Consider the following 27,967-nt stretch of genomic DNA (forward strand, 5'->3'; position numbering starts at 1 on the left):
ACTGTAGATGGGAGGTCAGGACTGCTCTCTAGTTGGCGATGGGATGGTTCAGTTGCCTGATAACTGCTGGAAAGAAACTGTCCCTGGATTTTTATTATCTTGTCACGGATTATTGTTAATAGATCTTAACGTAAACAAAACAGTTGGTTAAAGCATATTGATCGAGGAAGCTTGCCACAATTCTAGCTGAGGAAATGCCACATCTGCTAATTCCAAAGCACTTTAATCTGGCATCTGTGTGACCTACTAAACAAGGGCCTCTTCTTTAAAAAAAACATCTTGCTTCCTGGAAAAGGGTTTGTTTCACTTTTACTATCCAGTCGTGAAAAATTGTTCTTGCCGACTTGACATCAACAACACTCCCCCAATTCCACAGGTAAGCTCATTGGGAATTCTTGTGAGGAAGTAAGTAAAATATGCATTTTTCTTTTCTGAGGTTTCCCTGGGAATAAATTTTGTGTTTATGAAATCTGTTTGATTTGTTTTTTTGGGTGGTAGGAGGGAAAATTAAAAAAAAAAAAAGTAATAGGGGCTATTGATTTAAAAGGGCAAGGGGACACAAATGTAATGATGATTAGGTACTATTTCAATTTTTGTTAATTTGGAGCAGTCTCTTTAACACAAAATGTATTCTTAATTATCGGTATGTAAAGGAGAAACTCGCTTGGCTAAAAGGCTCAGCTTTTGTATGCCGTTTAAACAGCTTCATAGATTCATGAACTACCCTGTGTTCTTGTCAAAGTGTTTTAGTTTTTGTGAACTGCAGGATATGTGACTGATTCAGTTCAACATTTATTCGTACAGTTTTCACTATCATCCGATCTTGGTGGAAGCATTTAAAAACTGCAGGTGCTGGAGCTTTGTAATAAAAGTGGGACATACGGGAAACACTCAGCAGGTCAGAGTCAGGTCAGGAAAGGGAAAGGGAAAGAAAGTTAACACTTAATGGGAACCCGAGGGGCAACCTTTTCACTCTGAGAGTGGTGTGTATATGAAACGAGCTGCCAGAGGGGGTATTGAGGCAGGCACTGTAACAGCATTTAAAAGACACTTGGACAGGTACATGGATAGTTTAGTTTAGATATACAGTGCGGAAACGGGCCCTTCGGCCCACCGAGTCTGCACCAACAAGCGATCCCCGCACACTAACACTATCTTACACACACTAGGGACAATTTACAATTATACCAAGCCAATTAACCTACAAACCTTACGTATTTGGAGCGTGGGAGGAAATCGGAGCTCCTTGATAAAACCAACGCAGTTCACAGGGAGAACGTGCAAACTCCGTACAGACAGCACCTGTCGTCATGATCGCACCCGCGTCTCTGGCGCTGTAAGGCATCAACTCTACTGCTGCGTCACCATGCCACCCTGATAGAAAAGGTTTGGAAGGATATGGGCCAAACATGGGCAAATGGGATTAGCGTAGGTGGGACATCTTGGTCGGCATGGAGGAAGGCACTGTTTCCATGCTGTATGATTCTGTGCCTTCAGGTTTCCATGCTGTATGATTCTGTGCCTTCAGGTCAGAACTGGAAAAGTGAGAAAGGTTGTGTTAAGGCGTGGGGTCGGGCCTTTCTGTTTCAATTAACGCCTTGGATCCTGCTGGGAAATTATGGAACGGTTTCAGAACAATCCAGGCATTTAATGGAACAAAAGGAGGTATTTGATATGTTTAGAACTTGGGTCCTAGCTGCGTTCACCTGCTGTTATCTCTTTAGCTCTACATCCCTCGATAACCCTACTTTCAAAAATATCTCATTGAGTTGGCAAGGAGGGAGCGGCTCAATGGCGCAGCGGTAGAGCTGCTGTCTCACAGCCCCAGAGACCCGGATTCGATCCTAACTATTGGTGCTGTCTGTACGGAGTTTGCACGTTCTCCCTGTGACTTCGTAGGTTTCCTCCGGTTCCGGTTTCCTCCCACATTCAAAGATATATAGGATTGTGGGTCTGTTTGTAATCTACTGCCTGACCCACTGAGTTCCTCCAGCACATCACATTTTGCTCAAGATTGCAGCATCTGCAGTTCCTCGAATCTCCATGTAATTGTAGCATATTGTAACAATGTTTAAATTGCAATGCAGCAAGTGGGTAATTTAGATCTCAGTAGTCAAATATAACTAAAGTTTAGAAGTAAAGGCGATTATAAGCTACTAGGTTGGGTTGTAAAAAAAATTATTTGATTCCTTCCTGGAAATTAAATGTACAATAAAAAAGGACATAAATTGTTGGAGTAACTGGGTGGGTCAGGCATCATATCTCTGTTCTCTAGATACTGCCTGACACGTTGAGTTACTCCAGAACTTTATGTCCTTTTTTGTAAACCAGCATCTGCAGTTCTTTGTTTAATTTAGTTCAGCGATACTATGTGAAAACAGGCCCTTCAGCCCACCGAGTCTGCACCGACCAGCGATCACCTGCACACTAGTTCTATCCTATACACTAAAGACAATTAACAGAAGCCAATTAACCTAAAAACTTGTGCAGGAAAGAACTGCAGATGCTGGTTTAAATCGAAGGTTGGCACAAAATGCTGGAGTAACTCAGGGGGACAGGCAGCATCTCTGGAGAGAAGGAATGGGTGACGTTTCAGATCGAGACCCTTCTTCAAACCTAAAAATGTTATGTCTTTGGGATGCGGATGGAAACTGGAGCACCCGGAGAAAGCCTACATGGTCACAGGGAAACGTACAAACTCCGTACAGACAGCACCCGTAGTCAGTATCGAAGCCGGGTCTCTGGCGCTGTAAGGCAGCAGCTTTACCGCAGCGTCACTGGGACTATGGTGTTCGGCTAAAGTATTTCTCTGCATCTCAGCTGCGGGAATAGTTAGGACCTTACAATTGATCTTGATGTGCCCAATAGGGACTCATCAGCCAAACAGAGATACGGGGACAAAGGAGAAGATTTTGACTTTTGAGCAGTGTGAGAGATAGCGAGAGAATTCGAGTGTCCACGAGGGATGGAAGAAGGACCCTAAGTTACATTATGGGCGCTGGAGATGGAGGTTGGAAGAACTGCAGGGCTACTGAAACCATAGAGGGATTTGAAAACGAGGAAGAAGACAAATTCAATGTGTGGGACAGAGCAGAAAGCCAATGAGGTGGGGATATAGTTTAGTTTAGTTTATTGTCACGTGTACCGAGGTACAGTGAAAAACATTTCCTGCTGCGTACTATCCAGTTAGCAAAAAGACTGTACGTGATTACAATCAAGCCATCCACAGTGTACAGATACAGGATGAGGGAATAATGATTAGTGCAAGATAAAGACTAGTAAATTCTGATGAAAGATAGTCCGAGGGTTTCCAATGAGGAGCTCTCGATTATTACAGCTCTAGATACGGATTAATGGAAGCAGACAATTCATCACATCATAGAAAGGCACAAAGTGCTGGAGTATCTCAACAGATCAGACAGCATCTGTTCAGAACATGGATTGGTGACAATTTGGGTTGGGACCCTTATTCAGCCTGACCTGGCTGAGTTACTCCAGCACTTTGTGTCTTTTTTCCCCCTAAACCAGCATCTGCAGTTCCTTGTATCTCCAATTCATCCCATTATTTCTTGGGAAGGGAGGGCTGGCTTGATGTGCTCTGGTGCTCCATTCGAGTTGCCTCCATTTTTTGCTTTCCTTCTCATCTACATCTATGGTACTTCCCCTTCAGCAATTACCTTTGAAACTGCTTCCTTTTGTCTTTCAAGCTTCCCCTTTACAACTCAGAACAACAGTTATATAAAGCAAAAATAAACGGATGATGCTTTAAACCCGTTTCCTTTTGTATACTCTCCTTATCTGCAAGTTTGCGCAAGACATGGCAATGCTTGGGACCCCTGAATGTTGATTTAACCAACACACAAGGCTCTTTACAATTTGCACATCTTGGGTGGCACAGTGCGCAACAGTAGCGCTGCTGCCTTATAGCACCAGATTCAATCCCGACTACGGGTGCTGTCTGTGTGGAGTTTGTACGTTCTCCCAGTGACTGTGTGAGTTTCCTCCGGGTGCTCCGGTTTCCTCCCACATCCTAAAGTTTGAGGGTTAATTGGCTTCTGTACATTGTCCCCCAGTGTGTAGGGAGTGGATGGGAAAGTGGGATATAGAATTAGTGCACGGGTTAGTGCAGAATTAGTGGCCTGTTTCCACGCTGTATCTCTAAACCTCGGTCATTCTCCCTTTAGTTATGATATATTTCTCTCTGGTTGTTCCCCAGGGACCTGCCTGCAGTAGTTGGCCTCAAAGGTTGGAGATGGCTGGCAGGATAGTGCAAAGGAATCTGAGCACAGACCTGATAAAAAGAGGTGAGTTTCCCAAATCCCACATCATTTACTGATGGTGCTGTGGATGCATTGTATTTGCAGTCTGGTGACAGACCGTTTGGATGGGTGGGTTGAGATGAACAAGGGTGAAAGTGGTCTTAACTTGTCTGTAGGAACTGTTCTTTTAATTGGGGTGTGGCACATTGGCGCAGCAGTAGAGTTGCTGCCTTCAGGTACTGTCGCACTTTACCATTTTCTGGGCGACGACGCCGTCAGTGACTGATGCCCGATGTCGCCTGAAAACCGTCAAGTAGTACGACAGGATGTGACACAGCTGCGTCAAGGTACGTCACTCCGCGTCACCATGGGACAGAGCGAGCGTCACCGTGAGTCACGCATGCGACAGTCAAGCGGCATCAATGTACGTCCATCCGTAACACGATACTGCAGGTTGCGTCATCTGGGGCGCATGACGTCATTTGATGAACCAGCTTCCCTATAAAAGGGGACGCGCCGTGACGCATCTTGACGCACGACGACGTATGTGTGACGCGTGGTGATGCATGGCGACGCAAAAATAAATTAGCATAGGCAATGACCGTGCATCACCATGCATCAACACGCGTCACCCGTACGTGATCGTGCAAAAGGGCGCACGACATGATAAGACACGCAGATGTCGCGCAAGGATTTTGACCATTCCAAAATCCTGGGGCGGCAGGGAGACACCGCTCATTACCGCGTGTCACTACATGCGTCACCACGCGTCACGCCACATCACCGTCGTGGTGACGCATGATAGAAGAAGACACAAAGTTCTGGAGTCAGGAAGCATCTCTTGAGAAAATGGATAGGTGATGTTTCGGGTCGGGATCCTCCTTCAGATCTTGTCTATGGAACGGGAGCGCTAGAAAGTGAATTAGTTATCTTCCTGTTGCTTTTCCTTGCCAGCCTCCCACCACCCACCCCCCTTGTCTGATGGGGTCATGCAGCCCATCTTGTCCATGCCTCAACATGTCCCACCTGCCAGCGTTTTGCCCATATCACTCTACACCTTCCCTATGCATGTACCTGTCTAAATGTTTCTTAAATGTTATAATAGCACCTGCCTCAACTTCCTACTCCGGCAGCTCGTTCCATATGCCCACCACCCTTTGTGTAAGTAAGTTGCCCTTGGGTTCCTATTATATTTCCCTCCCCTCTCACCCAAATCTATGTCCTCTGGTTCTTGATTCTCCTGCTGTGGGGAATCTATTCCTCTCATGATTTTGTGCACCTCTATAAGATCACCCCTCACCCTCCTGCACTCCAAGGAATAAAGTCCTAGCCTGCTTAACTCGTAAACCTGGCAACATCCTCGTAAATCTTCTCTGCACCCTTTCCAGCTTGATCATCAAGATGACTGACCACTGCCCTGTATTATTCTTCCAGCGGAGACTACAGCTCAGGAGCTGAGCAGAGCGATTGAACAGGGAGACAAGGAAACAGCGGTTGAGTGTGCCAGGCTGCTTGCTGAGCAACATCTACCCGTCATCGTCCAACTCAAGAAGTCTGCCTACGGTCAACAAGAAATCAAGTGAGTTGATGATACTTTGTCACCTGTACCAGGCTAGGTCAGTGAAATTCTTTGTTTTTGCATTTTACAAAATACACAAAAGAGTCGCCACAAAAACACCGACAAAGTTACAAAATGTACTCATTCCTTCTTCGGTCCCCCCACTTCGTTCTTAGGAGCCCTCCCACATTAGGCCCCCCCTTTGTTCTCTGTAGCCCCCCAATACTGGGCTCCCTTTAGTTAGTTCTCAGAGAGGTGAGGAGTTCCATTAATGGAACAATACTTTAAAAGTGTGATTGAAGATGAGTAAGTTAAATGCACAGAGTCTTTTACCCAGCATAAGGGAATCGAGAACCAGAAGACATAGGTTTAAGGTGAGGGGGGGGGGGGTGGAAAGAGTGGGTTAAGAACTCTACAGTTATAACAACTTTAGACTTGAATCATGAAAAATGGCAACAAACATGGCAACTCGTATACTATTCCTACACACTCAGATTTTTTACTGAACTGTATGCAAAAAAAAAATTTCACTGTACCTCGGTACATATGACAAATGGGTATTTTGTTTCATTCACATGTTTAAACTATGGTGTTTTTGTTCTTAATGTTTTAATATTTTATGTTTTATTCGTAATTGTTTACTGTATGTCGTGTTGTGGCTTGTGAGCGGAGCACCAAGGCAAATTCCTTGTATGTGTACATACTTGGCCAATAAACGTATTCATTCATTAAAAGCACCGTTGAACCATTAAATGAATAAGCCAAAGCAATGGACTTTAGAGGAATTGAGAACCAGAGGACATAGGTTTGTGGGGGGGAATTAATAGCAACCTGAGTAGCAACTTATTTATTTATTTACAAAAAAAAAGGCTTGCAGTAGGTATATGGAACGAGTTGCCAGAGGAAGTAGTTGAGGCAGGTGCTGTCACAATGTTTAAGGAACATTTGGGCAGGTACATGCATAGGAAAGGTTTAGAGGGATATATGGGTCAAACACAGGCAGGTGGGACTAATGTAGATGGAGCATCTTGGCTGGAGTGGGTAAGTTGGGCCAAAGGGCCTGTTTCCACGTTGTATGACTCATCCACACAACTCCCAGACCATCACCATCTGTAACAAGATGTTTGATCTCCTCCCTGAATAAAGAATGGTTTTGCCATCGTTAAACATCCCACCGTCTGGATTCTGGGGATTGCACTGCAACGGTAGATTCAAATTAGATGACGTTTTTACCATAAATGTGGTTTGTAGACGATAGTCTTTGGGGAGTCAGGAGATGGTCACTGTTTTGTCACCCATCTCCCCCGATGCCTATCCATCTCCCCTGAAGCTAAGCCAAAGCCTATCCATCATTTACAAAGCATGAGGCATGAGGTGGAATATTCTCCACTTGCTCGGATGTGTGAAGCTCCAACAACACTCAAGAGGCAGAGAGTCATAGAATCAAACAGCATGGAAACAGGCCTTTTGGCCCAATTTGCCCAAGCTGACCAACATGCCCCATTTACACAGGTCCCACCAGCCCGTGCTTGGCCCATATCCCTCTAAACCATCCTATCCATGTACCTGTCTAAATGTTTCTTAAATGTGGCAATGGTACCTGCCTCAAATACCTCCTCCGGCATCTTGTTCCATACACCCACCTCCCTTTATGTAAAAAACTTTGCCACTCGGGATCCAATTAAATAATTCCCCCCTTCACCTTTAAACCTATGTCTTCTGGTTCTTGATTTCTACTCTGGGTAAAAGACTGTGCATAAGACTGTGCATTTACCCAATCTATTCCTGTCATGATCTTATACACCTTTATAAGATCACCCCTCATCCTCCAGCTCCAAGGAATGTCCTGGTTGCTTGTTTGTTCTAAAGACACCACTAAACAGCACAGTGGGAGTCTGTCTGTCCACTTCAGTGAGTTCCCACCATCTTACCCACCATAGATGGCCAATAAATCAGATGAAGCAACCCAAAAGCAGACCTAATTGCTATCCTGGAGAACTATTTAATTAAGTTCAATCTCTACTAACATCCCTGTAGATAGTTTATCCTCCATTATTTTTCCATTTTTCTTTCAAATGTCGTTAAATTGATTTCCACAGCATTTTCACACTTGTCGCCTTTTCACCTCTGTGTCCACCTATCACTTGCCAGGCTTTCTCCCGCCCCCAACCCGGGTAGGGGGCGCTGTCCTGTATGGGTATGGCTGCCCAGCCTGCAGCTGTCCGTTTTTTCAACTCTTCAACTGAGCTAAAGTGTTTTGTTTTTGGAGGTTTAGTCTTTATTATGTGGGGGGTTGGGGGGAGGGAAGGGGGAAACTTCTTTTCAGGGTCCCTACCTGGCCAGAGAGGCGACCTTCCTCCGAGCAGCACCTTCGACCTGTCCTCGTGGCCTACCATCGGGGTCTGGAGCGGCGTTTCCTGTCGGGACCGGCCAGAACCTCGGCTTCGGCGACGGCACAGCGTTGGAGCGCTATCGCGGAGTGGGCGATGCCTTGCCCGGGTCGCTGCGCTGGAACTCCGGTATGCTGGGACCGCCGATAAAAACATCGCGGAGCTGCGGGTCTGTGGAGCGGCCAGCAGCGGGCGACGGCGCTAAACTTTACATCGGGAGCCTGGGATCTCTCGCAGAGATCGTCAGTGGTGGAGCTCCATCCAGCACGGCCTGTCGGCTTCGGAAGCCACGGTCTCGGGTAAGTAAGCCACCGTTCCAGGTATCCCAAGCCGCTGAGAGGATTCTCCCGACGCCGGAGCACCATCATCTGGCAAGAAGGGCATGGAACCTCGGGCCTCCGTAAAGGCGACTGCGGAGGCCTCAATAGGCCCGACTATGTGTGGACATGGTGATGGGGACTGGACTTTGTGCCTTCCCTCATAATGGGGAACCATTGTGCGGGGATGTTTTTATGTTTAAATTTCTTTATTATTGTTATGTTGTATTCTTTTTAATGTGCTGCAATGGCAATCTGCATTTCACTAAACCAATTGGTGTATGTGACAAATAAAGAACCTTTAAACTCTATTCCAGCTTTCTCTACTACAAGCAGCCTGAAGAAAGGTCCCAACCCATACCATTTCTCTTCCCAGGATGCTGCCTGACCCACTAAGTTACTCTACCATTTTGTGTCTTGCACTGTTCTCAGATTGAGAAGTGCACTGTAATTCCTGAAGACACCTTACACTAACTGTCAGTCCCTTCCCAGTGCTACAGGTCTACCACCAATTTCCCGGCAACTGGTGGTCTGTAATCCGGACAAAATCCCCCGGAAGTCCCCCCCCCCCCTCCCCCCCGAAAATGTGGCACCCAGGCCAGGTGAGGTGGCCGATCTCAACCTCATTCGGTACTCCTGCGCCGATCGGCTGGTTGAATTTTCCCCTTGTGGCCAGGACTCTGGAACTCTGGCCCAGCCGAAGCCAGCAGATTCATTCCCATAGTCGACTTTGCGGGCTGGTGAGGATGCCCGAAAGGACCTCTGCTGGTCCAGCAAAACGGATAATCCAGAAAGGTTTTGGAACCAAGGGTGCTGGAAAATCAGTGGTGGACCTGTACTACCTTCATTGCCATTGTTTACACACAACACAACAGCCATGCCAAATAATAAATGTCTACTTTCCTGAGGTAATGAATTTGCACCCCTTATGTTGTAGGTTAAGAGTTAGCGTTGAAGATTCGCAGACAACTGGTACAATCATCACAATGAAAGTGTATCCATACATGACCATTGCAACGCTGAAGTCAAAGGTAAGGCGATATGTTCACGTCATAGGAGCAGAATTAGGACATTCAGCCCATCGAGTCTACTGCCATTCAATCATGGCTGATCTGTCTTTCCCTCTCAACTCCATTCTCCTGCCTTCTCCCCGTACCCTTTGACACCCTTACTAGAGCCTATTAATCTCGGCTTTAAAAAGACCCAATGACTTGCCCTCCACAGCCGTCTGTGGTAATAAATTCCACAAAATCACCACCCTCTGACTAAAGAAATTCCTCCTTATCCCCATTCTAAAGAAATGTCCTTTTATTCTGAGGCTGTGCAAGAAGTTTGTTGCCATAAAATGTAAGGCATGAATCGTGCAGAATAATGGACAAACTGATGAATTACAGGAAGGAGAGCCAACATCCTGCAAGTGTTAAACAAAGAAAATCCTCAGATCACATCAGCGCCAGAGACATAGAAACATAGAAATTAGGTGCAGGAGTAGGTCATTCGGCCCTTCGAGCCTGCACCGCCATTCAATATGATCATGGATGATCATCCAACTCAGTATCCCATACCTGCCTTCTCTCCATACCCCCTGATCCATTTAGCCACAAGGGCCACATCTAACTCCCTCTTAAATATAGCCAATGAACTGGCCTCAACTACATTCTGTGGCAGAGAATTCCAGAGATTCACCACTCTCTGTGTGAAAAATGTTTTTCTCATCTCGGTCCTAAAATATTTCCCCCTTATCCTTAAACTGTGACCCCTTGTTCTGGACTTCCCCAACATCGGGAACAATCTTCCTGCATCTAGCCTGTCCAACCCCGGATTTGCTCCTGACCTCGGGAGCAGTCTGTGTGGAGTTTGCACGTTTCCCCTGTGACCCCATGGGTTTCCTCCGTGTGCTCCGGTTTCCCCCCACATCCCAAAGACATGTCGGTTTATAGGTTAATTGGTCCTCTGTAAAATTGTCCCCTAGTGTGTAGGGGAGTGGATGAGAGAGTGGAATAACACAGAACCAGTGTGAACGGGCGATCGATAGTAGAGAATGATAGTTGATGGTCGGTAGGAAGTCAATGGGCTGAAGGGCCTGTCTCTCTGACTGTTTCCTCTTTCTGTTGCCGGTAAAGATGTCCAAAGACTACGGTTTCCATCCCACACTGCAACAGTGGATCATCGCGCAGCGTCTGGGCAAGGACCAAGAGACTCTCTCCTTTCACGGCATCAGGAAGGACGGGGACATGGCCTACGTGTACCTCCTGACAGCCGCGCAGGCCGGCGCTGCACGCAACCCAAGGGCGCAGCTTCAGCCAGACAGAGCTCAGATGGCAACTGGTGAGAAACTCTACCCCAAAAATACTGCAGGGACTGTGGGAGGGAATGGTCATAGAGTCATCGAGTTAAAGAGTGTCTTAGTGAGTCATAGCATCATGGTGTTATAGAATTACAGAGAATCATAAAATGTCATAGAGTCATTGAATCAAACTCAGAGAGTCATGGGGTCAGATAGTCATAGTTAAAGAGTCATAAAGTTGTAGATCAAAGTCTTAGAGTCTGCAATTGTGTTTGTGCATGTGTGCCTGTGTATCAGTGCTTGTGTAGATACTCATAAAGTCAAATCAGAAGTGTCAGTGTTGCAGTTGAACAAAGGGGACTACAAAGGCATGAGAGAGGAACTGGCCGAGGTCAACTGGAAAAAGATTCTAGCAGGAATGACGGTGGAACAGCAATGGCAGGAATTTCTGGGCTTAATCCAGAAGATGCAGGATCATTTCATTTCAAAGAGGACGAAAGATTCTAAGGGGAGTAAGAGGCAACCGTGGTTGACAAGGGAAGTTAGGGATGGAATAAAACTAAAAGAAAAGGCGTATAACATAGCAAAGAGTAGCGGGAAGCCAGAGGATTGGGACACTTTCAAAGAACAACAGAAGGTAACAAAAAGGGCAATACGGGATGAAAAGATGAAGTACGAGGGTAAGCTGGCCAAGAATATAAAGAAGGATAGTAAAAGATTCTTTGGGTATGTTAAGAGAAAAAGATTAGTAAAGACAAATGTGGGTCCCTTGGAGACAGAAACAGAAATTATTATGAGGAACAAGGAAATGGCAGAAGAGTTGAACAGGTACTTTGGTTCTGTCTTCACTAAGGAAGACACAAACAATCTCCCTGATATACCAGCGGATAGAGGATCTAGGGAGACAGAAGAACTGAAAGAAATTTGCATTAGGCGAGAAATAGTATTGGGTAGACTGATGGGACTGAAGGCTGATAAATCCCCAGAGCCTGATGGTCTGCATCCCAGGGTACTCGACGAGGTGGCTCCAAAAAATCGTGGACTCATTGGTGATCATTTTCCAATGTTCTATAGATTCAGGATCAGTTCCTGTGGAGGGTAGCTAATGTTATCCCACTTTGCAAGAAAGGAACAAGAGAGAAAACGGGGAATTATAGACCAGTTAGCCTGACAACAGTGGTAGGGAAGGTGCTGGAGTCAATTATTAAAGAAGTAATAACTGCGCATTTGGATAGCAGTAAAAGGGTTGGTCCCAAGTCAGCATGGATTTATGAAGGGAAAATCCTGCTCGACTAATCTTCTGGAATTTTTTGAGGTTGTGATAAGTAAAATGGATGAAGGAGAGCCAGTGGATGTAGTGTATCTGGACTTTCAGAAAGCCTTTGATAAGGTCCCACACAGGAGATTAGTGGACAAAATTAGAGCACATGGTATTGGGGTTAGGGTATTGACATGGATAGAGAATTGGTTGCAGTGTGAACTACGAAGAGGATGCTAGGACATTGCAGGGTGACTTGGACAGGTTGAGTGAGTGGTCAGATGCATGGCAGATGCAGTATAATGTAGATAAATGTGAGGTTATCCACTTTGGCGGCAAGAATAAGGATGCAGATTATTATCTTAATGGTGTCAGATTAGGAAAAAGGGAAGTGTAACGAGACCTGGGTGTCCTTGTACACCAGTCACTGAAAGTAAACATGCAGGTACAGCAGGCAGTGAAGAAACCTAATGGCATGTTGGCCTTCATAACGAGAGGATTTGAGTAGGAGTAAAGAGGTCCTTCTGTCGTTGTACAGGTCCCTGGTGAGACCACATCTGGAGCATTGTGTGCAGTTTTGGTCTCCTAATTTGAGGAAGGACATCCTTGCTATTGAAGCAGTGCAGCGTAGGTTCACGAGGTTAATCCCCGGGATGGCGGGACTGTCATATTAGTAAAGATTGGAAAGACTGGGCTTGTATTCAGTGGAACTTAGAAGGATGAGAGAGGATCATACAGAAACATATACATTTATAAAAGGACTGAACAAGCTACAGTAGATGCAGGAAAAATGTTCCCAATGTTGGGGCCGACCAGACCAGGGGCCACAGTCTAAGAATAAAGGGGAGACCATTTAAAACTGAGATGAGAAAAAACTTTTTCACCCAGATAGTTGTGAATTTGTGGAATTCTCTACCACGGAAGGCAGTAGAGGCCAATTCACTGGATGCATTTAAAAGTGAGTTAGGTAGAGCTCTAGGGACTAGCGGAATCGAGGGATATGGGGAGAAGGCAGGCACGGGTTACTGATTGTGGATGATCAGCCTTGATCACAATGAATGGCGGTGCTGGCTCGAAGGGCCAAATGGCCTTTTCCTGCACCTATTTCCAATGTTTCTATGTCATGGAGTGTCATAGAGTGTTTATAAAGTCGTAGAGTGTCATAGAGTCTTAGAGAGTCAGGGTCATACAGCGTGGATACATGCCCATTGGCCCAACTTGCCCACAGTGTGGGCAAGTATCCCATTGTACCCCATGTCATACATTTGTGTGGAAGGAAGTTTAATTTAGAGTTACAGCATAGAAACAGGACCTTCAGCCCACTGAGTCCACACTGACCATCGATCACCCATACACTAGTTCTGTTATACCACTTTCACATCCTGCACACTAGGGGCAATTTACAGAAGCCAATTAACCTACAAACCCGCAAGTCTTTGGAATGTGGGAGGAAACCGGAGCAGCCGGAGAAGTCCTACGCAGTCACGGGGAGAATGTACAAACTCCGTACAGACAGCACCCAGTCAAGATCGAAGGGTTTCGGCCCGAAACGTCGCCTATTTCCTTCGCTCCATAGATGCTGCTGCACCCGCTGAGTTTCTCCAGCAATTTTGTGTACCCAAGATCGAACTCTGGTCTCTGGCGCTGTGTGGCAGCAACTCTAATGCTGCGCCATCGTGCCGACCTTTAATAAAACATTTTGATTCATGTGCAACTCATGGATTTGAATGGAGAGTGATATTGGAGTGCTAAATCTGTCCATTTTTTACCTCGATTCAGATGAAATAAGAGCAAATAATGAAGATTTCCTTCCTGTTTTGGAACCACGAGGAACTCAACCGCAACTCAACGAAGCAAGGGTTTTGCCAGAAACTCCAAAGGTGAGTCCACACCATTTTGTACGTTCGTATATGTTTTCTGAGGCAGAGAAGATTGGGTAGGGATGAATGGAACATTGGAAATATCTCTGATAGGGTGAGACCAGGTATATTACAGGAAGGATGTGGAGGCTTTGGAAAGGGTGTAGAGGTTTACCAGAACAACGCCTGGATTAGGTGGTATTAGCTATCGGGAGAGGTTGGGCAGACTTGGATTGTTTTTATTCCTGGAACGCTGGAGGTTGAGGGGAGACCTGATAGAAGTCTACAAAATCATGAGAGACATAGATAGAGTAGACAGTCAGACCTTTTTCCCAGGATGGAAATATCAAATACTTGAGGGCAGAGCTTTACAGTGATAGGTGCAAAATTTAAAGATGAGGCATGTTTTTCCACATAGAGGATGTTGGGCGTCCGGAATGCTCTGCTGCGGTGGTGGTGGAGGCACATACAATGGTGGCGTCTGGGAGAACTCTGACCCGGATGTGCAGGGAATGGAGGGATATGGATTGTATGCAGGCAAATGAGCTTCCGTTAATTGAAAATTGTCTTTAAACTTTAGAGATACAGTGCGTTAACAGGCCCTTCGGCCCACTGAGTCCGTGACGATCAGTGATCATCCGTACACTAACACTATCCTACACACCAAGGACAATTTACAATTTTTTTACGGAAGCCTACCTACAAATCCTATACATCTTTGGAGTGTAGGAGTAAACCGGAGCATCCAGAGAAAACCACACATTGAGAACGTACAAATTCTGTACAGACATCACCTGTAGTCAGGATCAAACCTGGGTTTCTGGTACTGTTAGGCAGCAACTCTACCTCTGTGAGGAAATATTATACAATAAAATTGCTCAAATGATAAGTTCTTAAGGAACTTGTGTTAAGTTGCAAGAGAAGAGCTTGGAGTTGGGGCTTTCAGAAATACATGTCTCCACAAAGAAATAACGAACAAAGAGCACACACAGGAGAACAGATGGCTTATCATAACATGGAAATGTTGATCTGAATAGGCATATCTTTATTTATTGCTTTGAAGCAATAATCATGCTGTCAGAAGTTGTATTTGGTTTAGGTTGGCATCTATAATGGAGGTTGTTAATGGGATCTTTCTCCATGACATGAGCACCATCCTTCTTCTTTTGTGACACACCTTCCGAGCTTGGCTGTGTCATGAAGGGGGTTTATGGTAATGGGTTGTAGGAACCCAGGGTAGATACTAGTCTGTGAGATGGTTTGTGCTGTTTAAATGTATTTATGTTGGGATAAGAGATATGGCATAGGTGATGGTTGTGTGACCTTTGCAAAAGGATTTCTTATGTTTATTGAAGACTGAGAATGTAACTCGGTTTTGATCTAAGCCAAACGATTGGGGTTTGCATATAGTAATCTTCAAATTGCTGTGTGGAATGCTATTGATAAGAAGTTGTAAAGAGGCCTTACATTCTTTTCAACCAGATAGAAGGGGGAGGTTGTAATACAAAATGAAATTAGACCCGAGCTTGGGAAGAAGCAATCAAGTGTGACAATTAATGGCCTTTATGTGGCTAGAGTTGGGAATTGTGTGATTAGAAATAACAAATAACAAAATCTTTACCGCTTTGTAAGAATGGGGCAAAACTCATATTTAATCTTTGTAATCCATAAGTAACTGTATTTTAACTATGTGGTTGTAAGAAAATTAATTGTGAAGTGTATTGTGTTTAATTACGATTGTAAGTATTAGACTTTGTTTAAATCTGAAGTTTTAGAAATAACTTTCTTTTCCAAAAGTGAAAATATGTTTTGTATGTATGCGTTGTGTGATTGCTGTATTATGTGTATATTCTGAGAAGTATTCTCTGAGAATTAGTTTTATATCTGTGGTTTTACTTTATTGAAATAAAATGATTTTGAGCAAAGAGGTTGAAGAAACCACAGAGGGGAAGAAGGTTGTAAAGGGGCCGGAAAAGGGAAAATCATGTGACTATACGTGTTGTCAATCAATGGAAAGGATTTAGTTGATTTGTTAATGCAAATAAGTTAAATGTATGGTAAACCATAATGATTGGTTAATAGTTTGCTACTCCTTTTGTACCATCCTTGTCTTTTACCCATATACTGTGTTACATTTATGCCAAAGTCAGTAGTTCTTTCGACCTGCTCCAGAGTTTCTAACTCTGTGTTGGAAGGTTTAAAGAATTATCCAGCGCTGTCAGAATAAAGAATTGATTTAAGCAGCAATGGTTTGACTCAAGTTTTCTTGAATTAGACTGGCAAAAATAACTCATTTTAACATCTGCACCACTGTCAAACTCCGTCGTTGTCCCTAGTGTGTAGGATAGTGTAAGTGTACGGGGTGACCATTGATTGGGGTGGGCCGAAGGGCCTGTTTCCACGCTGTGTTTCAGGTCTAAAATAAAGATGGATGCAAATTGCTGGAGTAACTTAGCGGGTCAGGCAACATTCCTAGAGAGCATGGATAGGTGTCGTTTCGGGTCAGGACCCTTCCTCTATAGGAATAACCATCTTTTTCCTTCCTGGTAGATTGGCTGGGAGTGTGCAGGATGTACCTATATCAATAAACCGACTCGTCCAGGGTGTGAGATGTGCAGCACGGCAAAACCAGATAACTACCATATACCCCGCACCTATATACCTGACCAGGAAGAACTGCAGAGGATGAATGAGGAAGATGCAGCCTTTGAGCAATACGAACAAGTAGGTTTGTTTTTAAGAACTACAATGTCCATTTGGCTTTGAAGATGGACACAAAATACTGCAGTAACTCTGCGGGTCAGGCAGCGTCGGGGGATGGATGGATGGACGGACAACATTGGACTGATTGTTGAGGTGTGGGGGAGGCTGGAAAAGGGAGGTTGAGGATGGGATAAAAACCTGACAAATGATAGGTGGATACAGGTTACAGGTGAGGATGGGGTTTGATTGGCTGATAGGTGGACAAAAGCCCGAGATGGAGTCCGGGTCAGAACTGATGTAGTTCTCCTTCTCTCTCTGACATGAGTTCTGTGAGACCCTCTCTGACTGCTCCCCCTCTGTGATTCCTGCTGCTCTCCAACCCCGTCCTGATCCAACTACCTGACGGTCAATAACTGGGGTACACAAAATTGCTGGGGAAACTCAGCGGGTGCAGCAGCATCTATGGAGCGAAGGAAATGGGCGACGTTTCGGGCCGAAACCCTTCTTCAGACTGATGGGGGGTGGGAGAAAGAAGGAAATGGGGAGGAGGGGGAGGAGCCCGAGGGCGGGCGGATGGGAGGGTGGGAGGAGACAGCTAGAGGGTTAAGGAAGGGGAGGAGACAGCAAGGGCTAGCAAAATTGGGAGAATTCAATGTTAATGCCATAAGGACGCAAGGTCCCCAGACGGAATATGAGGTGCTGTTCCTCCAATTTCCGCTGTTGCTCACTCTGGCAATGGAGGAGACCCAGGACAGAGAGGTCGGATTGGGAATGGGAGGGAGAGTTGAAGTGCTGAGCCACCGGGAGTTCAGGTAGGTTTTTGCGGACTGAGCGAAGGTGTTCGGCGAAACGATCGCCCAACCTACGCTTGGTCTCCCCGATGTAAATCAGCTGACATCTAGAGCAGCGGATGCAGTAGATGAGGTTGGAGGAGATACAGGTGAACCTTTGTCGCACCTGGAACGACTGCTTGGGTCCTTGAATGGAGTCGAGGGGGGAGGTGAAGGGACAGGTGTTGCATTTCTTGCGGTTGCAACGGAAAGTGCCCGGGGAGGGGGTGGTGCGGGAGGGAAGGGAAGAATTGACGAGGGAGTTGCGGAGGGAGCGGTCTTTGCGGAAGGCAGACATGGGGGGAGATGGGAAGATGTGGCGAGTGGTGGGGTCACGTTGGAGGTGGCGGAAATGGCGGAGGATTATGTGTTGTATTTGGCGGCTAGTGGGGTGAAAGGTGAGGACCAGAGGGACTCTGCCCTTGTTGCGAGTGCGGGGATGGGGAGAGAGAGCAGTGTTACGGGGTATGGATGAGACCCTGGTGTGAGCCTCATCTATGGTGGCGGAGGGGAATCCCCGTTCCCTGAAGAACGAGGACATTTCCGATGCCCTGGTGTGGAATGTCTCATCCTGGGAACAGATGCGGCGTAAGCGGAAGAATTGGGAGTAGGGGATGGAGTCTTTACAGGGGGCATGGTGGGAAGACGTGTAGTCCAGATAGCCATGTGAGTCAGTGGGTTTGTAATGTATGTCGGTCAGGAGTCTGTCCCCTGCGATGGAGATGGTGAGGTCAAGGAATGGTAGGGAAGTGTCGGAAATCGTCCAGGTGTATTGGAGTGCCGGATGGAAGTTGGTGGTGAAGTGGATGAAGTCAGTCAGTTGTGTGTAGGTGCAGGAGGTGGCCCCAAAGCAGTCGTCAATGTAACGGAGGTAGAGGTCGGGGATGGGGCCCTGGTACGCCTCGAACAAGGATTGTTCAACGTACCCGACAAAGAGGCAGGCGTAGCTGGGGCCCATGCGTGTGCCCATAGCTACGCCTTGTGTTTGGAGGAAATGGGAGGAGTCAAATGTGAAGTTGTTGAGGGTGAGGACCAACTCCGCTAAGCGGAGGAGGGTGTCAGTGGCTGGGTATAGGTTGCTCCTCTGGTCGAGGAAGAACTCCACCACGGTCAATAACTGGGGTTAGGCACAAAGTGCTGGAGTAACTCAGCCGGTCAGGCAGCATCTCTGGTGAAACAAAGTAGGTGATGTTTCGGATCGGAACCCTTCTTCAGACTGAATCTGACTGAGAGACCCTTCTTCAGACTGAATCTGACTGAGAGACCCTTCTTCAGACTGAGACCGAGTCTGAAGAAGGGTTCCGACCAGAAACGTCACCTATCCATTTTCTCCATTGAGAACTCCGTTGAGTTACTCCAGCATTTTGTGTCAATCTTCAGTATAAACCAGATTCTGCAGTTCCTTCCTACACAATCAAAAACTGGCATTTGAAGGGATTAGATCGCAGTGGCATGAAGCTAGAGATGAATTCTGTAACCCAAGGTGTTAATTTTTATTTCTTAGTCAATGGTACTCGAGCGAGAACGAAATTACCAACTGATATTGGAAACAGATGATCAAAACCTGGTATCAGCATCAGAGGAGTTTGAGTGCTCAATCTGTTTAATCACCCTGGACCAACGTGAGGGTGTAACTCTTCGAGAGTGCTTACATATCTTCTGCAAGTAAGAGACACCTTTTGTTGCACCGTAATAGCAGAGGGTACTATGGGGAACGTTGTTGAACAGTATGGTTACAGGCTTTGGTGTGTACAGTATGACCAGCAAACATGTGGGCAGCACAGTGGTGCAGCAGTAGAGTCGCTGCCTTACAGCGCCAGAGAGCCGGGTTCAGTCCTTACCATGGATGCTGTCTATATGGAGTTTGTATGTTCTCTCTGTGAACATGTGGGTTTTTCCAGGGACTCGGATTTCCTCCAACACTCCAAAGACTTCCGGTTTGGAGGTTAATTGGCTTCTGGAAATTGTAAACATTGTCCCCAGTGTGTAGGATGGTGCTAGTGTACGGGGGGGGGGGGGGGGGATGGGGGGGATCTCTGGACGGTGTAGACTCGGTCGACCGAAGGGCCTGTTTCCTTGCTGTATGACTCCATGACACAAATATAGGTGCGACTGATGATAGACACAAAATGCTGGAGTAACTCAATGGGTCGGGCTGAAACTCTGGAGAAAAAGGGTGATGTTTCGCGTCGGGATCCTTCGGGTTGAGTTGGGTGCCCTCCTGGTCCATTAAGTTTCTCTCAATGGAAGGACTGCGGGAGGAGGTCGGGGTGGGAAATGAAGCATAAAATGGGTGGAATAAGAAACAGAGTGAATTTTATTGACAACGGATCATCACTTTCAGAGACTGCCTGAAGGGAACAATCCTAACCTGCACAGAAGCAGATGTGGCCTGTCCATTCATAAACGACCTTTACTCTTGCAACAGCAAAATCCTGGAACGTGAGATAAAACACGTGAGTGTTCTTCACATCTGACACTTTGTGCTCTTACTTTAGTTTAAGAGATATAGCTCAGAAACGGATCATTTGGCCCACCAAGTCCGTGTCGACCGGCGATCCATGTGTATTAGCACTATCCTACAGACTAGGAACAATTTACAATTTTTACTGAAGCCTAATTAACCTACAAATCTGTACGTCTTTGGAGTGTGCGAGGAAACCGGAGTACCCGGGGAAAGCCCACGTGGTCACCGGGAGAATGTACACACAGCACCCGTAGTCAGGATCAAACCAGGGTCTCTGGCCCTGCAAGGCCACAACTCTACCGCTGTGCCACCGTGCATTATTCTGAGAACAACCCAACCATCTCCAACTTGGGTGCAGGGGGTATGTTAACCATTGGTATATTATTGTCTTGTGTTTGCTCGCTATCCACTGAAATCATAGTACACACGAGTACAATCAAGCCTTACACAAGTACAACAGGTAGTGCAAAGAGAAAAGTATCAGAGTGAAGAATATAGCGTTAGAACATTATAGCATTGGAATTACAGAGAATGTGCAGCTAAACAAAATGCAAGCACTGCTGATCTCCCAACCTACCACATTATGGAACTTGCACTTTTAAAACATCTGCACTTTCTCTGTAATTTTACTATGATTTCGGCTCAGTTTATCTGTATCCATTAATACAGCTTGATCTGTATGCACATCCTATGGCTTTGCCATCAGGAACACAGCACAAACAAAGCATCACAATTGCTGCAAATAAGAATTCCATTGTTCTATCTGGGACATATGACAATAAAACACTCTTGACTTGCCAATTAACCTCCAACACCAACCATTTGGTCTTGCTCCATCAGAAACGTTCTCTTTGTCCTATCCATCCTTCATGCACCCTCTAGCTTGTTTACTCTCTTTAGCAAATAAAAACAAAATGCTGAAGTTACTCAGCCGATCAGGCAGCATCTCCAGAGAAAAAGGACGGGTGACGTTTGAAGAATGGTCCCAACCAAAAACGTCACCCATCCTTTTTCACCCAGATGCTGTCTGATCCGCTGAATTACTCCAGCATTTTGTGTCTATCTTTGGTATAAAGGAGCATCTGCAGTTCATTGTTTCTACATGGTGTGTGACAATGACTGTGCCAAACATAATGCTAAGTCACTTTCTTATTTGCCTGCACATAATCTGTACGTCTTTGGAGTGTGGGAGGAAACCAGAGCACCCGTAGGAAACCCACGTGGTCACAGGGAGAGACTGCAAATTCCAGACAGTAGCCGAGATCAGGATCAAACTCGCATCTCTGGCGCTGTGAGGCAACAGCTCTACCAGCTACGCCACTGTATGCCACCCATTAGTATTTACCCCTGTATTAACACTACAATTGATGTGGTCCCTTATAGCTCCTAACAGTGGATGAGTATCGTAGCTACCTGGACAAGAGTTTGGCAATTGCAGAGAACAGCAGCGGGAACAGCTACCACTGCCAGACACCCGACTGCAAGGGTTGGTGCATCTACGAAGATGAGATCAATGACTTTCCCTGCCCCCTCTGCAAGAAGACCAACTGCCTGGTGTGCAAGGTAGGTAGGACTTGCACCAGAGGGCTTTCTGAAAGAAGCCAGAGAAATATTGTAATTCCACAAAAGACCGTCATTTGGAAGTCTAAAGCCCAAAACTGATGATTCTTCAGGGAAGAGTCTTAAGGAGACCTGAATCAAAAAGTGGATGTGGAGAGGATGTTTTCACAAGTGGGAAAGTCTAGGACAAGAGGGCACAGTCTCAGAATAAAAGGATCTACCATTAGAAAGGAGATGAGGAGGAATTTCTTTAGCCAGAGGGTGAATCTGTAGAATTCATCGCCACAGATAGCAGTAACTATTAAAACTGTAAGAGTATGTAGAAAATTCTCACAGAGGATGGTGAATCTCTCAGATTCTCTATTCTGGAAGTTTGCAGATGCTAGTTCATTTAAAGTAGATACATTTTTGAAAGATCAGGGAACAGAGGGCTTGAACCTCTATCCTTGTGAGCTGGATGCTTTAAGCCAAGTCATTATTGGTACCGCTATTCAGAATGAAAAGTGTTGGGTAAAGGGGAGATATTAGCATCCAGTACAGCTTAATAAAGTACAATGCACATTGTCATAGAGTTAGAGCCTTACAGCGTGGAAACAGCCCACAACAACCAACATGTCCCATCTACACTAGTGCCACCCCTCTAAACCTGTCCTATCCATGTACCTGTCCAAATGTTTCTCAAATGTTGTGATAGCACCTGCCTCAGCTACTTCCTCCATCAGCTCGGTCCATACACCCACCACTCTGTGTGAAAGTTACCCCTCAGGTTCCTATTATCTCTTTCCCCCCCCCCCCTCACCTTAAACCTATGTCCACTGGTTTTGGATTCCCCTACTCTGTGCCGCTACCTGATCTATTCCTCTCATGCTTTTGTACACCTCATCCTCCTGCGCTCCAAAGAATCGAGTCCTAGCCTGCTCAACCTCTCCCTATAGCTCAGGCTCTCGGGTCCTGGCAACATCCTCATGAATCTTCTCTGCACCCTTTCCGGCTTGACAACATCTTTCCTACAACATGGTGCCCAAAACTGAACACAATACTCTAAATGCAGCCTCACCAAAACATCTTAAACAACTGCAACATGACCTCCCAACTTCTCTACTCAATATTCTGACTGATGAAGGCTACTGCCAAAGGCCTTTTTGTGGAATGCAATGTAGAATTAATTACCACAGAACAAATAAAGGCAAAAATGATCAAAACCTATATAATTTAAAACAAATATTGTTTCTCCTCATGTGCACAGGCAATACACGAAGGGATAAACTGCAAGGAATACCAGGACAATCTCAAAATTCATGCTCAAAATGATGAAGCTGCAAAACAAACTGCTGAGATGCTCAAGGTAAATACATTTATCATCTTCTGATGAAGTGTTACATTAAAGTTTTGGGTCCCCACATTCATTGTATAGGAAGAGTGAAGGGGAAAACATGTTCTCAAGACCCAAGAAATTGCAGTCTGTCACACGTTATGAGAAGGTACCTGGCTGTGAGTGGATTTGGTCTTCCTGTAAAGCAACTCGGGTTCCAATACCATATTAAAATTGCAGATCTAGTTGCATAGGGAATGTATGCTGCCGTTGGGAACTGGCTCAATTTCCTAGAACCTTATATTCTCTAACAACATGGACAGACTTCCCATCGCCACTGCTTTCCACAGACTCTCTCCGCAACTCCTTAGTTCACTCATCCCTTCACACCTAGCCTGCCCTCTCCCCGGGTACGTTCCCTTGCAATCGCAAGGGATGTGACACTTGTCCCTACACTTCCCTCATTTCCATCCAGGGACCCCAGGTGAGACAGAGTCACATGCACATCTCCCAACCCAGTCTACTGTATTTGATGCTCCAAATGTGGCCTCCTTTACATTGGTGAGACCAAGCGTAGACAAGGTAACTGTTTCACCGAACACTTGCAATCAATCCACGAGGTCTTGGTTTAGATTAAATTGGGAATATAGCGCGGAAACAGGCCCCTCTGCCTAATGAATCCGCACCAACCAGTGATCCCAGTACACTAGCACTATCCTTCAAACTAGGGACAATTTACAACTAACCTATATGTCTTTGGAGTGTGGGAGGAAACGGGAGCAATTGGGGAAAACCCACACCATCACGGTAGACAGCACCCGCCGTCAGGATTGAACCCGGGTCTCTGGTGCTGTAAGGTAGCCACCCTTTTGGCCATTGTACTTTGGACAATTTTTTCCCCCCCCCAAAATAAACCTTATTCAGAATTTAAAATATATATAATCATCCTTGCCAAAACCTCACGAATTTGGAGTGCACCATTGAATAGTATATTCTAATTGTTTGCCCACTTACCTTACAGTCGCTTGTGACTCGGGGAGAGGCCATGCATTGTCCTAAATGCAAGATTGTGGTCCAGAAGAAAGATGGCTGTGACTGGATACGCTGCACCATGTGCAAAGTAGAAATCTGCTGGGTGACCAAGGGACCTCGCTGGGGACCTCAGGTATGGCTTCAATATTTCTCTTTTACATAAAATGTAGCTACAAATTATTTCAGAAATAATCCAGCATGCTACACAGCAACCTACTCCTGCTTTTAGAGTCATAGAGTCAAACAGCGTGAAACCAGGCCCATCATCCAACTTGCCCATGCTGACCAACATGCCCCACTAGTCACACCTGCCTGTGTTTGGTCCATATCCTTCTAAAATCTGAAGAAGGGCTCCGAGCCGAAACATCACCCATTCTATTCCTCCAGAGCTGCTGTCTGACCCGCTGAGTTACTCCAGCACTTTGTGTCTATCTTCAGGATACACCAGCATCTGCAGTTCTTTCCTACACATTCCTTCTACACCCATCCTATCCATATACTTTTCCCAAATGGTTTTTAAACCTTGTGATAATATCTGCTTCAACTTCCTCCTCTAGAAACTTCTTCCGTAACCCAACCGCCCTTTGTGTAAAAATGTTTCCCCTCCTACTAAATCTTTCCCCCTTTATCTTAAACCCTGCCCCATGAAGCCAACTTCAGTGAAGGATCAAATCAGAATGAACAAAGACATAGAAAAACAAAAGGGCCTGTCCCACTTAGGCCATTTTTTTAGGCGACTAGGCAGTCACCACACCTTTGCCGGGGTGACGCCTGTATGATCGTGAGTAGTCTCCTCAGTCGCCCAAAGAGTCGTAGCGTTTTTCTGGTCGCCGCTGGATTTTGAAATGTTTAAAACTTTTCTGCGACAGTTGGCGACCGTGGACTTGTCGTAGCTTGTCTTCTCCTGATGTAGGTGCTGTCGTAGGTCGTCGCCAGGTGACGATGTAGGTTGTCGCCGGTGCTAACTTCGGTGGCGACTACCTACGTTAACCGGCGACAGGTACCGGCGACTGAATTGTCTTCAGCCGTCTTCAGTTGTCGCCGACAGGGTCGTAGCTTATCGCGGGTGGACGTAGATTGACTTCGCTTGTCGCCTGTGTGGTTGTAGGTTGTCGTAGGTGGACGTCCTAATGGGTCGCCGGTTGCCGGTAGCTTGCCGTAGCTTGACGTCGACTAGGTGGTAGGTTGTTGTAGACATTGTCATAGACATTGTCGTAGGGGAGGTCCAGTCGCCGGTTTATCGACGACCTGCTACGACTATGACAGTCGCCGGCACTCGCCTAAAAAAAAAAATCACCTAAGTGGGACAGGCCCTAAATGGTGACAGAAGTAGAAAGAGTTCTACAGATGATTTGGTAAGAATGTATGAAACAAATACAGTGCAGCAAGATACAACATCTTGAGCTTGCAATAAGATCCGACAGGTTCTATACCTTATTGTGAAAACAAGGTACTGCAGATGCTGGTTGATACACACAAGAACACAAAGTGCTGGATTAACTTGGGAGGTCAGGCAGCATCTCTGGAGAACATAATAGACAACGTTTCAGGTCGAGACCCTTCATCAGAAGAAGGGTCTCGACCCAAAACCTCACCTATCCATGTTCTTTAGATATACTGCCTGACCTGTTCTGTTACTCCAGCATTTTGCATCCTTTTCCACACCTTCATAAGTTCATGTCACAGGAGCAAAATTAGGCCAATCGGCCCATTGACTCTATTCCGCCTTTCAATCATGGCTGATCTATCTTTCTTTCTCAACCCCATTCTCCTGCCTTCTCCCCATAATCTTTGACATCCTTTCTAATCAAGAATCTGTCATTCTCTGCAGTAAAAATACCCAATGACGGCCTCTACAACCATCTGTGGCAATAAATTCCACAGATTCACCACAGTCTGACTAAAGAAATTCTTCCTCACCTCCTTTATAAAGGTACGGTCTTTTATTCTAAGGCTGTGCCTTCTGGTCCTAGACTCTCCCACTAGTGGAAACATCCTCGCCACATCCACTCTAACCAGGCCTCTCACTATTCAGCCCTATTTATTTTGTTAATGCAATGATTTTATACATTTTCCTGTCTATTTCAGGGGACCGGTGACACCAGTGGAGGATGTCGCTGCCGCATCAATGGTCAACCATGTCATCCCAGGTGTCAGAACTGCCACTGAAGAACACTCAATTATCTCTGCCTCAATGCAGCAAAGGCCACAGCACAGTACCTTAGACTTACTTCTTCTGGACAAGCTAGCCAGAAAACTAAAACTATGATGATCGTCTCCTAACACAGATAGACACGTGTCTGATTTGAAAGTACTGACTTTAAAACTTTGAGGAAAGAAGGGTTTTTTTAGTGCATTTAAATCACTGTAACTGAGCACTTTCAGAGCACTGTTAGTCATCTCTGTAACTGGCCGAAACACAATGCTTGTGACTGTGCCGGAATTGGGGCAGATGCCCCATTGGGTCGAAGAGACTGCAATCAAGTTACTGGCCATTGTGTACCAAAGCTGGATGGTTAGCAACAATTAATTAGTTACTAAACTTGCGAAAAGCCATCACCACATTCCAGGAGCAGATTGCAAATCACACAAGGAGGCGCAGGATGAAGTATCTTGCCTTAGGCAGCAAGTGTTCTGAACAAAACAAGATGGGACCAATGTAGAGTTAATTCCCAGGCACTAAATCAGTGGCCTCATTTAGACCATTAGCCTAGTTTGGAAATTCAATTACAACCAGTGTGTTGCATAAAAAGCAGAGTGAGAAAGAGTCTAATTTCTTTAACTGGGTATAAAAAGGAGGTCCAAGGGTGGAGCTTCTGCTTCTGGGGAAAGTCCATGAGGTCTTCCCTAAATAAGCCGAGGAAGGCTTGAAGCCGGGTCTCAGCACATACTTAAAAATGGATGATTAATGTAATTCCCATTCACTTCTCAATGTGTACGTTTGATCTGATAAATTAACTCTGATAAAAGATACAAGATAGACACAAAATGCTGGAGTAACATTGTGGGTCATGCAGCATCTCTGGAGAAAACAAATAGGTTACGTTTCGGGTCAGAACCCTTCGTCAGACCCTGATAAAAAGATCTATCCCCATTCATCTACTGATCTTGGAGATACAAGGACCTGCTGATGCCAGAATTTTGAGCAAAATACAAAGCGCTGGAGGGATTCCAGAAGTGTCCCAACCCAAAATGTTGCCAGTCCATTCCATCTACAGATGCTGCCTGGCCTGCTGAGTTCCTCCAGCACTTTTCTTTTGTATTTACTGGCCTTGCTCGGTTCCCTGGAAAAGGATGCAAAAAGACCTTACAGTTGCTCAAGTGCTTGACTGTTATGGCTGTAGACTGTTCAGTTACCGCACCAATATCCAGAATCCAAGATCAGTCAGGTTTAATACCTCCAATCTACTGAGGCAATTGAATTCAAATAATAAATCTGGAACAAAGAGCGGCACAGTGACGCAACGTTTGGGGAGAATTGCTGGTCGGCGTTGACTCGGTGCGCTGAAGGGCCGGCCTGATTTCACGCTGTATCTCTAAAGTCTAAAGCCAGTATCAGGAACGGTGACTAGGGAGCTACTGGACTGTCGTAAAGTCCACTCGCTCAACAATGTGCTACAAGGAGGATATCTGACACCCTTATATGGATGTCCAGGCACGCCAAACTGGATGGCACATAACTGCCCTTTGAAATGACTGAGCAAGCCATTGACTTCAGAGGTGGCCAACGTTCACCCCACTAGCAATGCCAAGATGTGATCAAATAGTTAAGTGGCTGAGCAGGTAAATCCAGTTGGTAACTGAACCCCACCCACCCTCCTGCACAAAACACCTCATATACTCCTAGTCCTATCATGACAGAACTTGTGAATTATTATCAGAATTATTATCCAGACATATTAAGCATAGAGGGAGCTTCTGGAAGGAGTCTTAATTTGGTACGGTCATTTTTCTGAGGTGTTTCATTTGTTGAGGTGAGTATAGATGATTAAATATTGCTTATGTAATATATATTTTTTCCACTGATATGACCGTTCTGATCTGAAAGTTTTAGCCCCCAATGTTCTTGCTGCAATTTATGAAACGTTTAATAAAGTACTTCTAATGTGAGATGCAGTGTGTTCTGGACTACGCT

The 27,967-nt window shown here is 45.6% G+C and overlaps 1 protein-coding gene across 7 annotated transcripts; it reads left to right on the plus strand.

Moving 5' to 3' along the window:
* Positions 1 to 294: 294 nt before the first annotated feature.
* Positions 295 to 27,944, plus strand: rbck1 (RANBP2-type and C3HC4-type zinc finger containing 1). Of its 7 annotated transcripts, none has more exons than XM_033041781.1 (13): positions 295 to 376; positions 4,217 to 4,304; positions 5,694 to 5,838; positions 9,462 to 9,555; positions 10,648 to 10,852; positions 13,849 to 13,949; positions 16,479 to 16,652; positions 18,966 to 19,126; positions 19,806 to 19,917; positions 21,312 to 21,491; positions 22,735 to 22,833; positions 23,822 to 23,965; positions 25,921 to 27,944. In XM_033041781.1, exons 2-13 carry the CDS (start codon positions 4,253 to 4,255, stop codon positions 25,999 to 26,001), a joined length of 1,548 nt encoding a protein of 515 aa, XP_032897672.1. In that variant the 5' UTR covers positions 295 to 376; positions 4,217 to 4,252; the 3' UTR covers positions 26,002 to 27,944. The 7 variants fall into 7 exon arrangements, with proteins under 7 accessions (XP_032897672.1, XP_032897675.1, XP_032897673.1 ...); XM_033041784.1 differs by having other exon boundaries at positions 5,697 to 5,838; XM_033041782.1 differs by having other exon boundaries at positions 302 to 409.
* The last annotated feature ends 23 nt before the right edge of the window (positions 27,945 to 27,967 follow it).

The sequence above is a fragment of the Amblyraja radiata genome, chromosome 23, assembly GCF_010909765.2.
Source record: "Amblyraja radiata isolate CabotCenter1 chromosome 23, sAmbRad1.1.pri, whole genome shotgun sequence".
Lineage (NCBI taxonomy): Eukaryota > Metazoa > Chordata > Chondrichthyes > Rajiformes > Rajidae > Amblyraja > Amblyraja radiata.

Excerpts from the sequence above, each read along its gene's own strand:
- rbck1 (XM_033041779.1), top strand. The coding sequence starts at position 4,187 with ATGATATATTTCTCTCTGGTTGTTCCCCAGGGACCTGCCTGCAGTAGT. Across the intron at positions 13,950-16,478 it reads TTTTGCCAGAAACTCCAAAG|ATTGGCTGGGAGTGTGCAGG; the intron begins GTGAGTCCACAC and ends CCTTCCTGGTAG. Across the intron at positions 19,127-19,805 it reads TGCTTACATATCTTCTGCAA|AGACTGCCTGAAGGGAACAA; the intron begins GTAAGAGACACC and ends CATCACTTTCAG.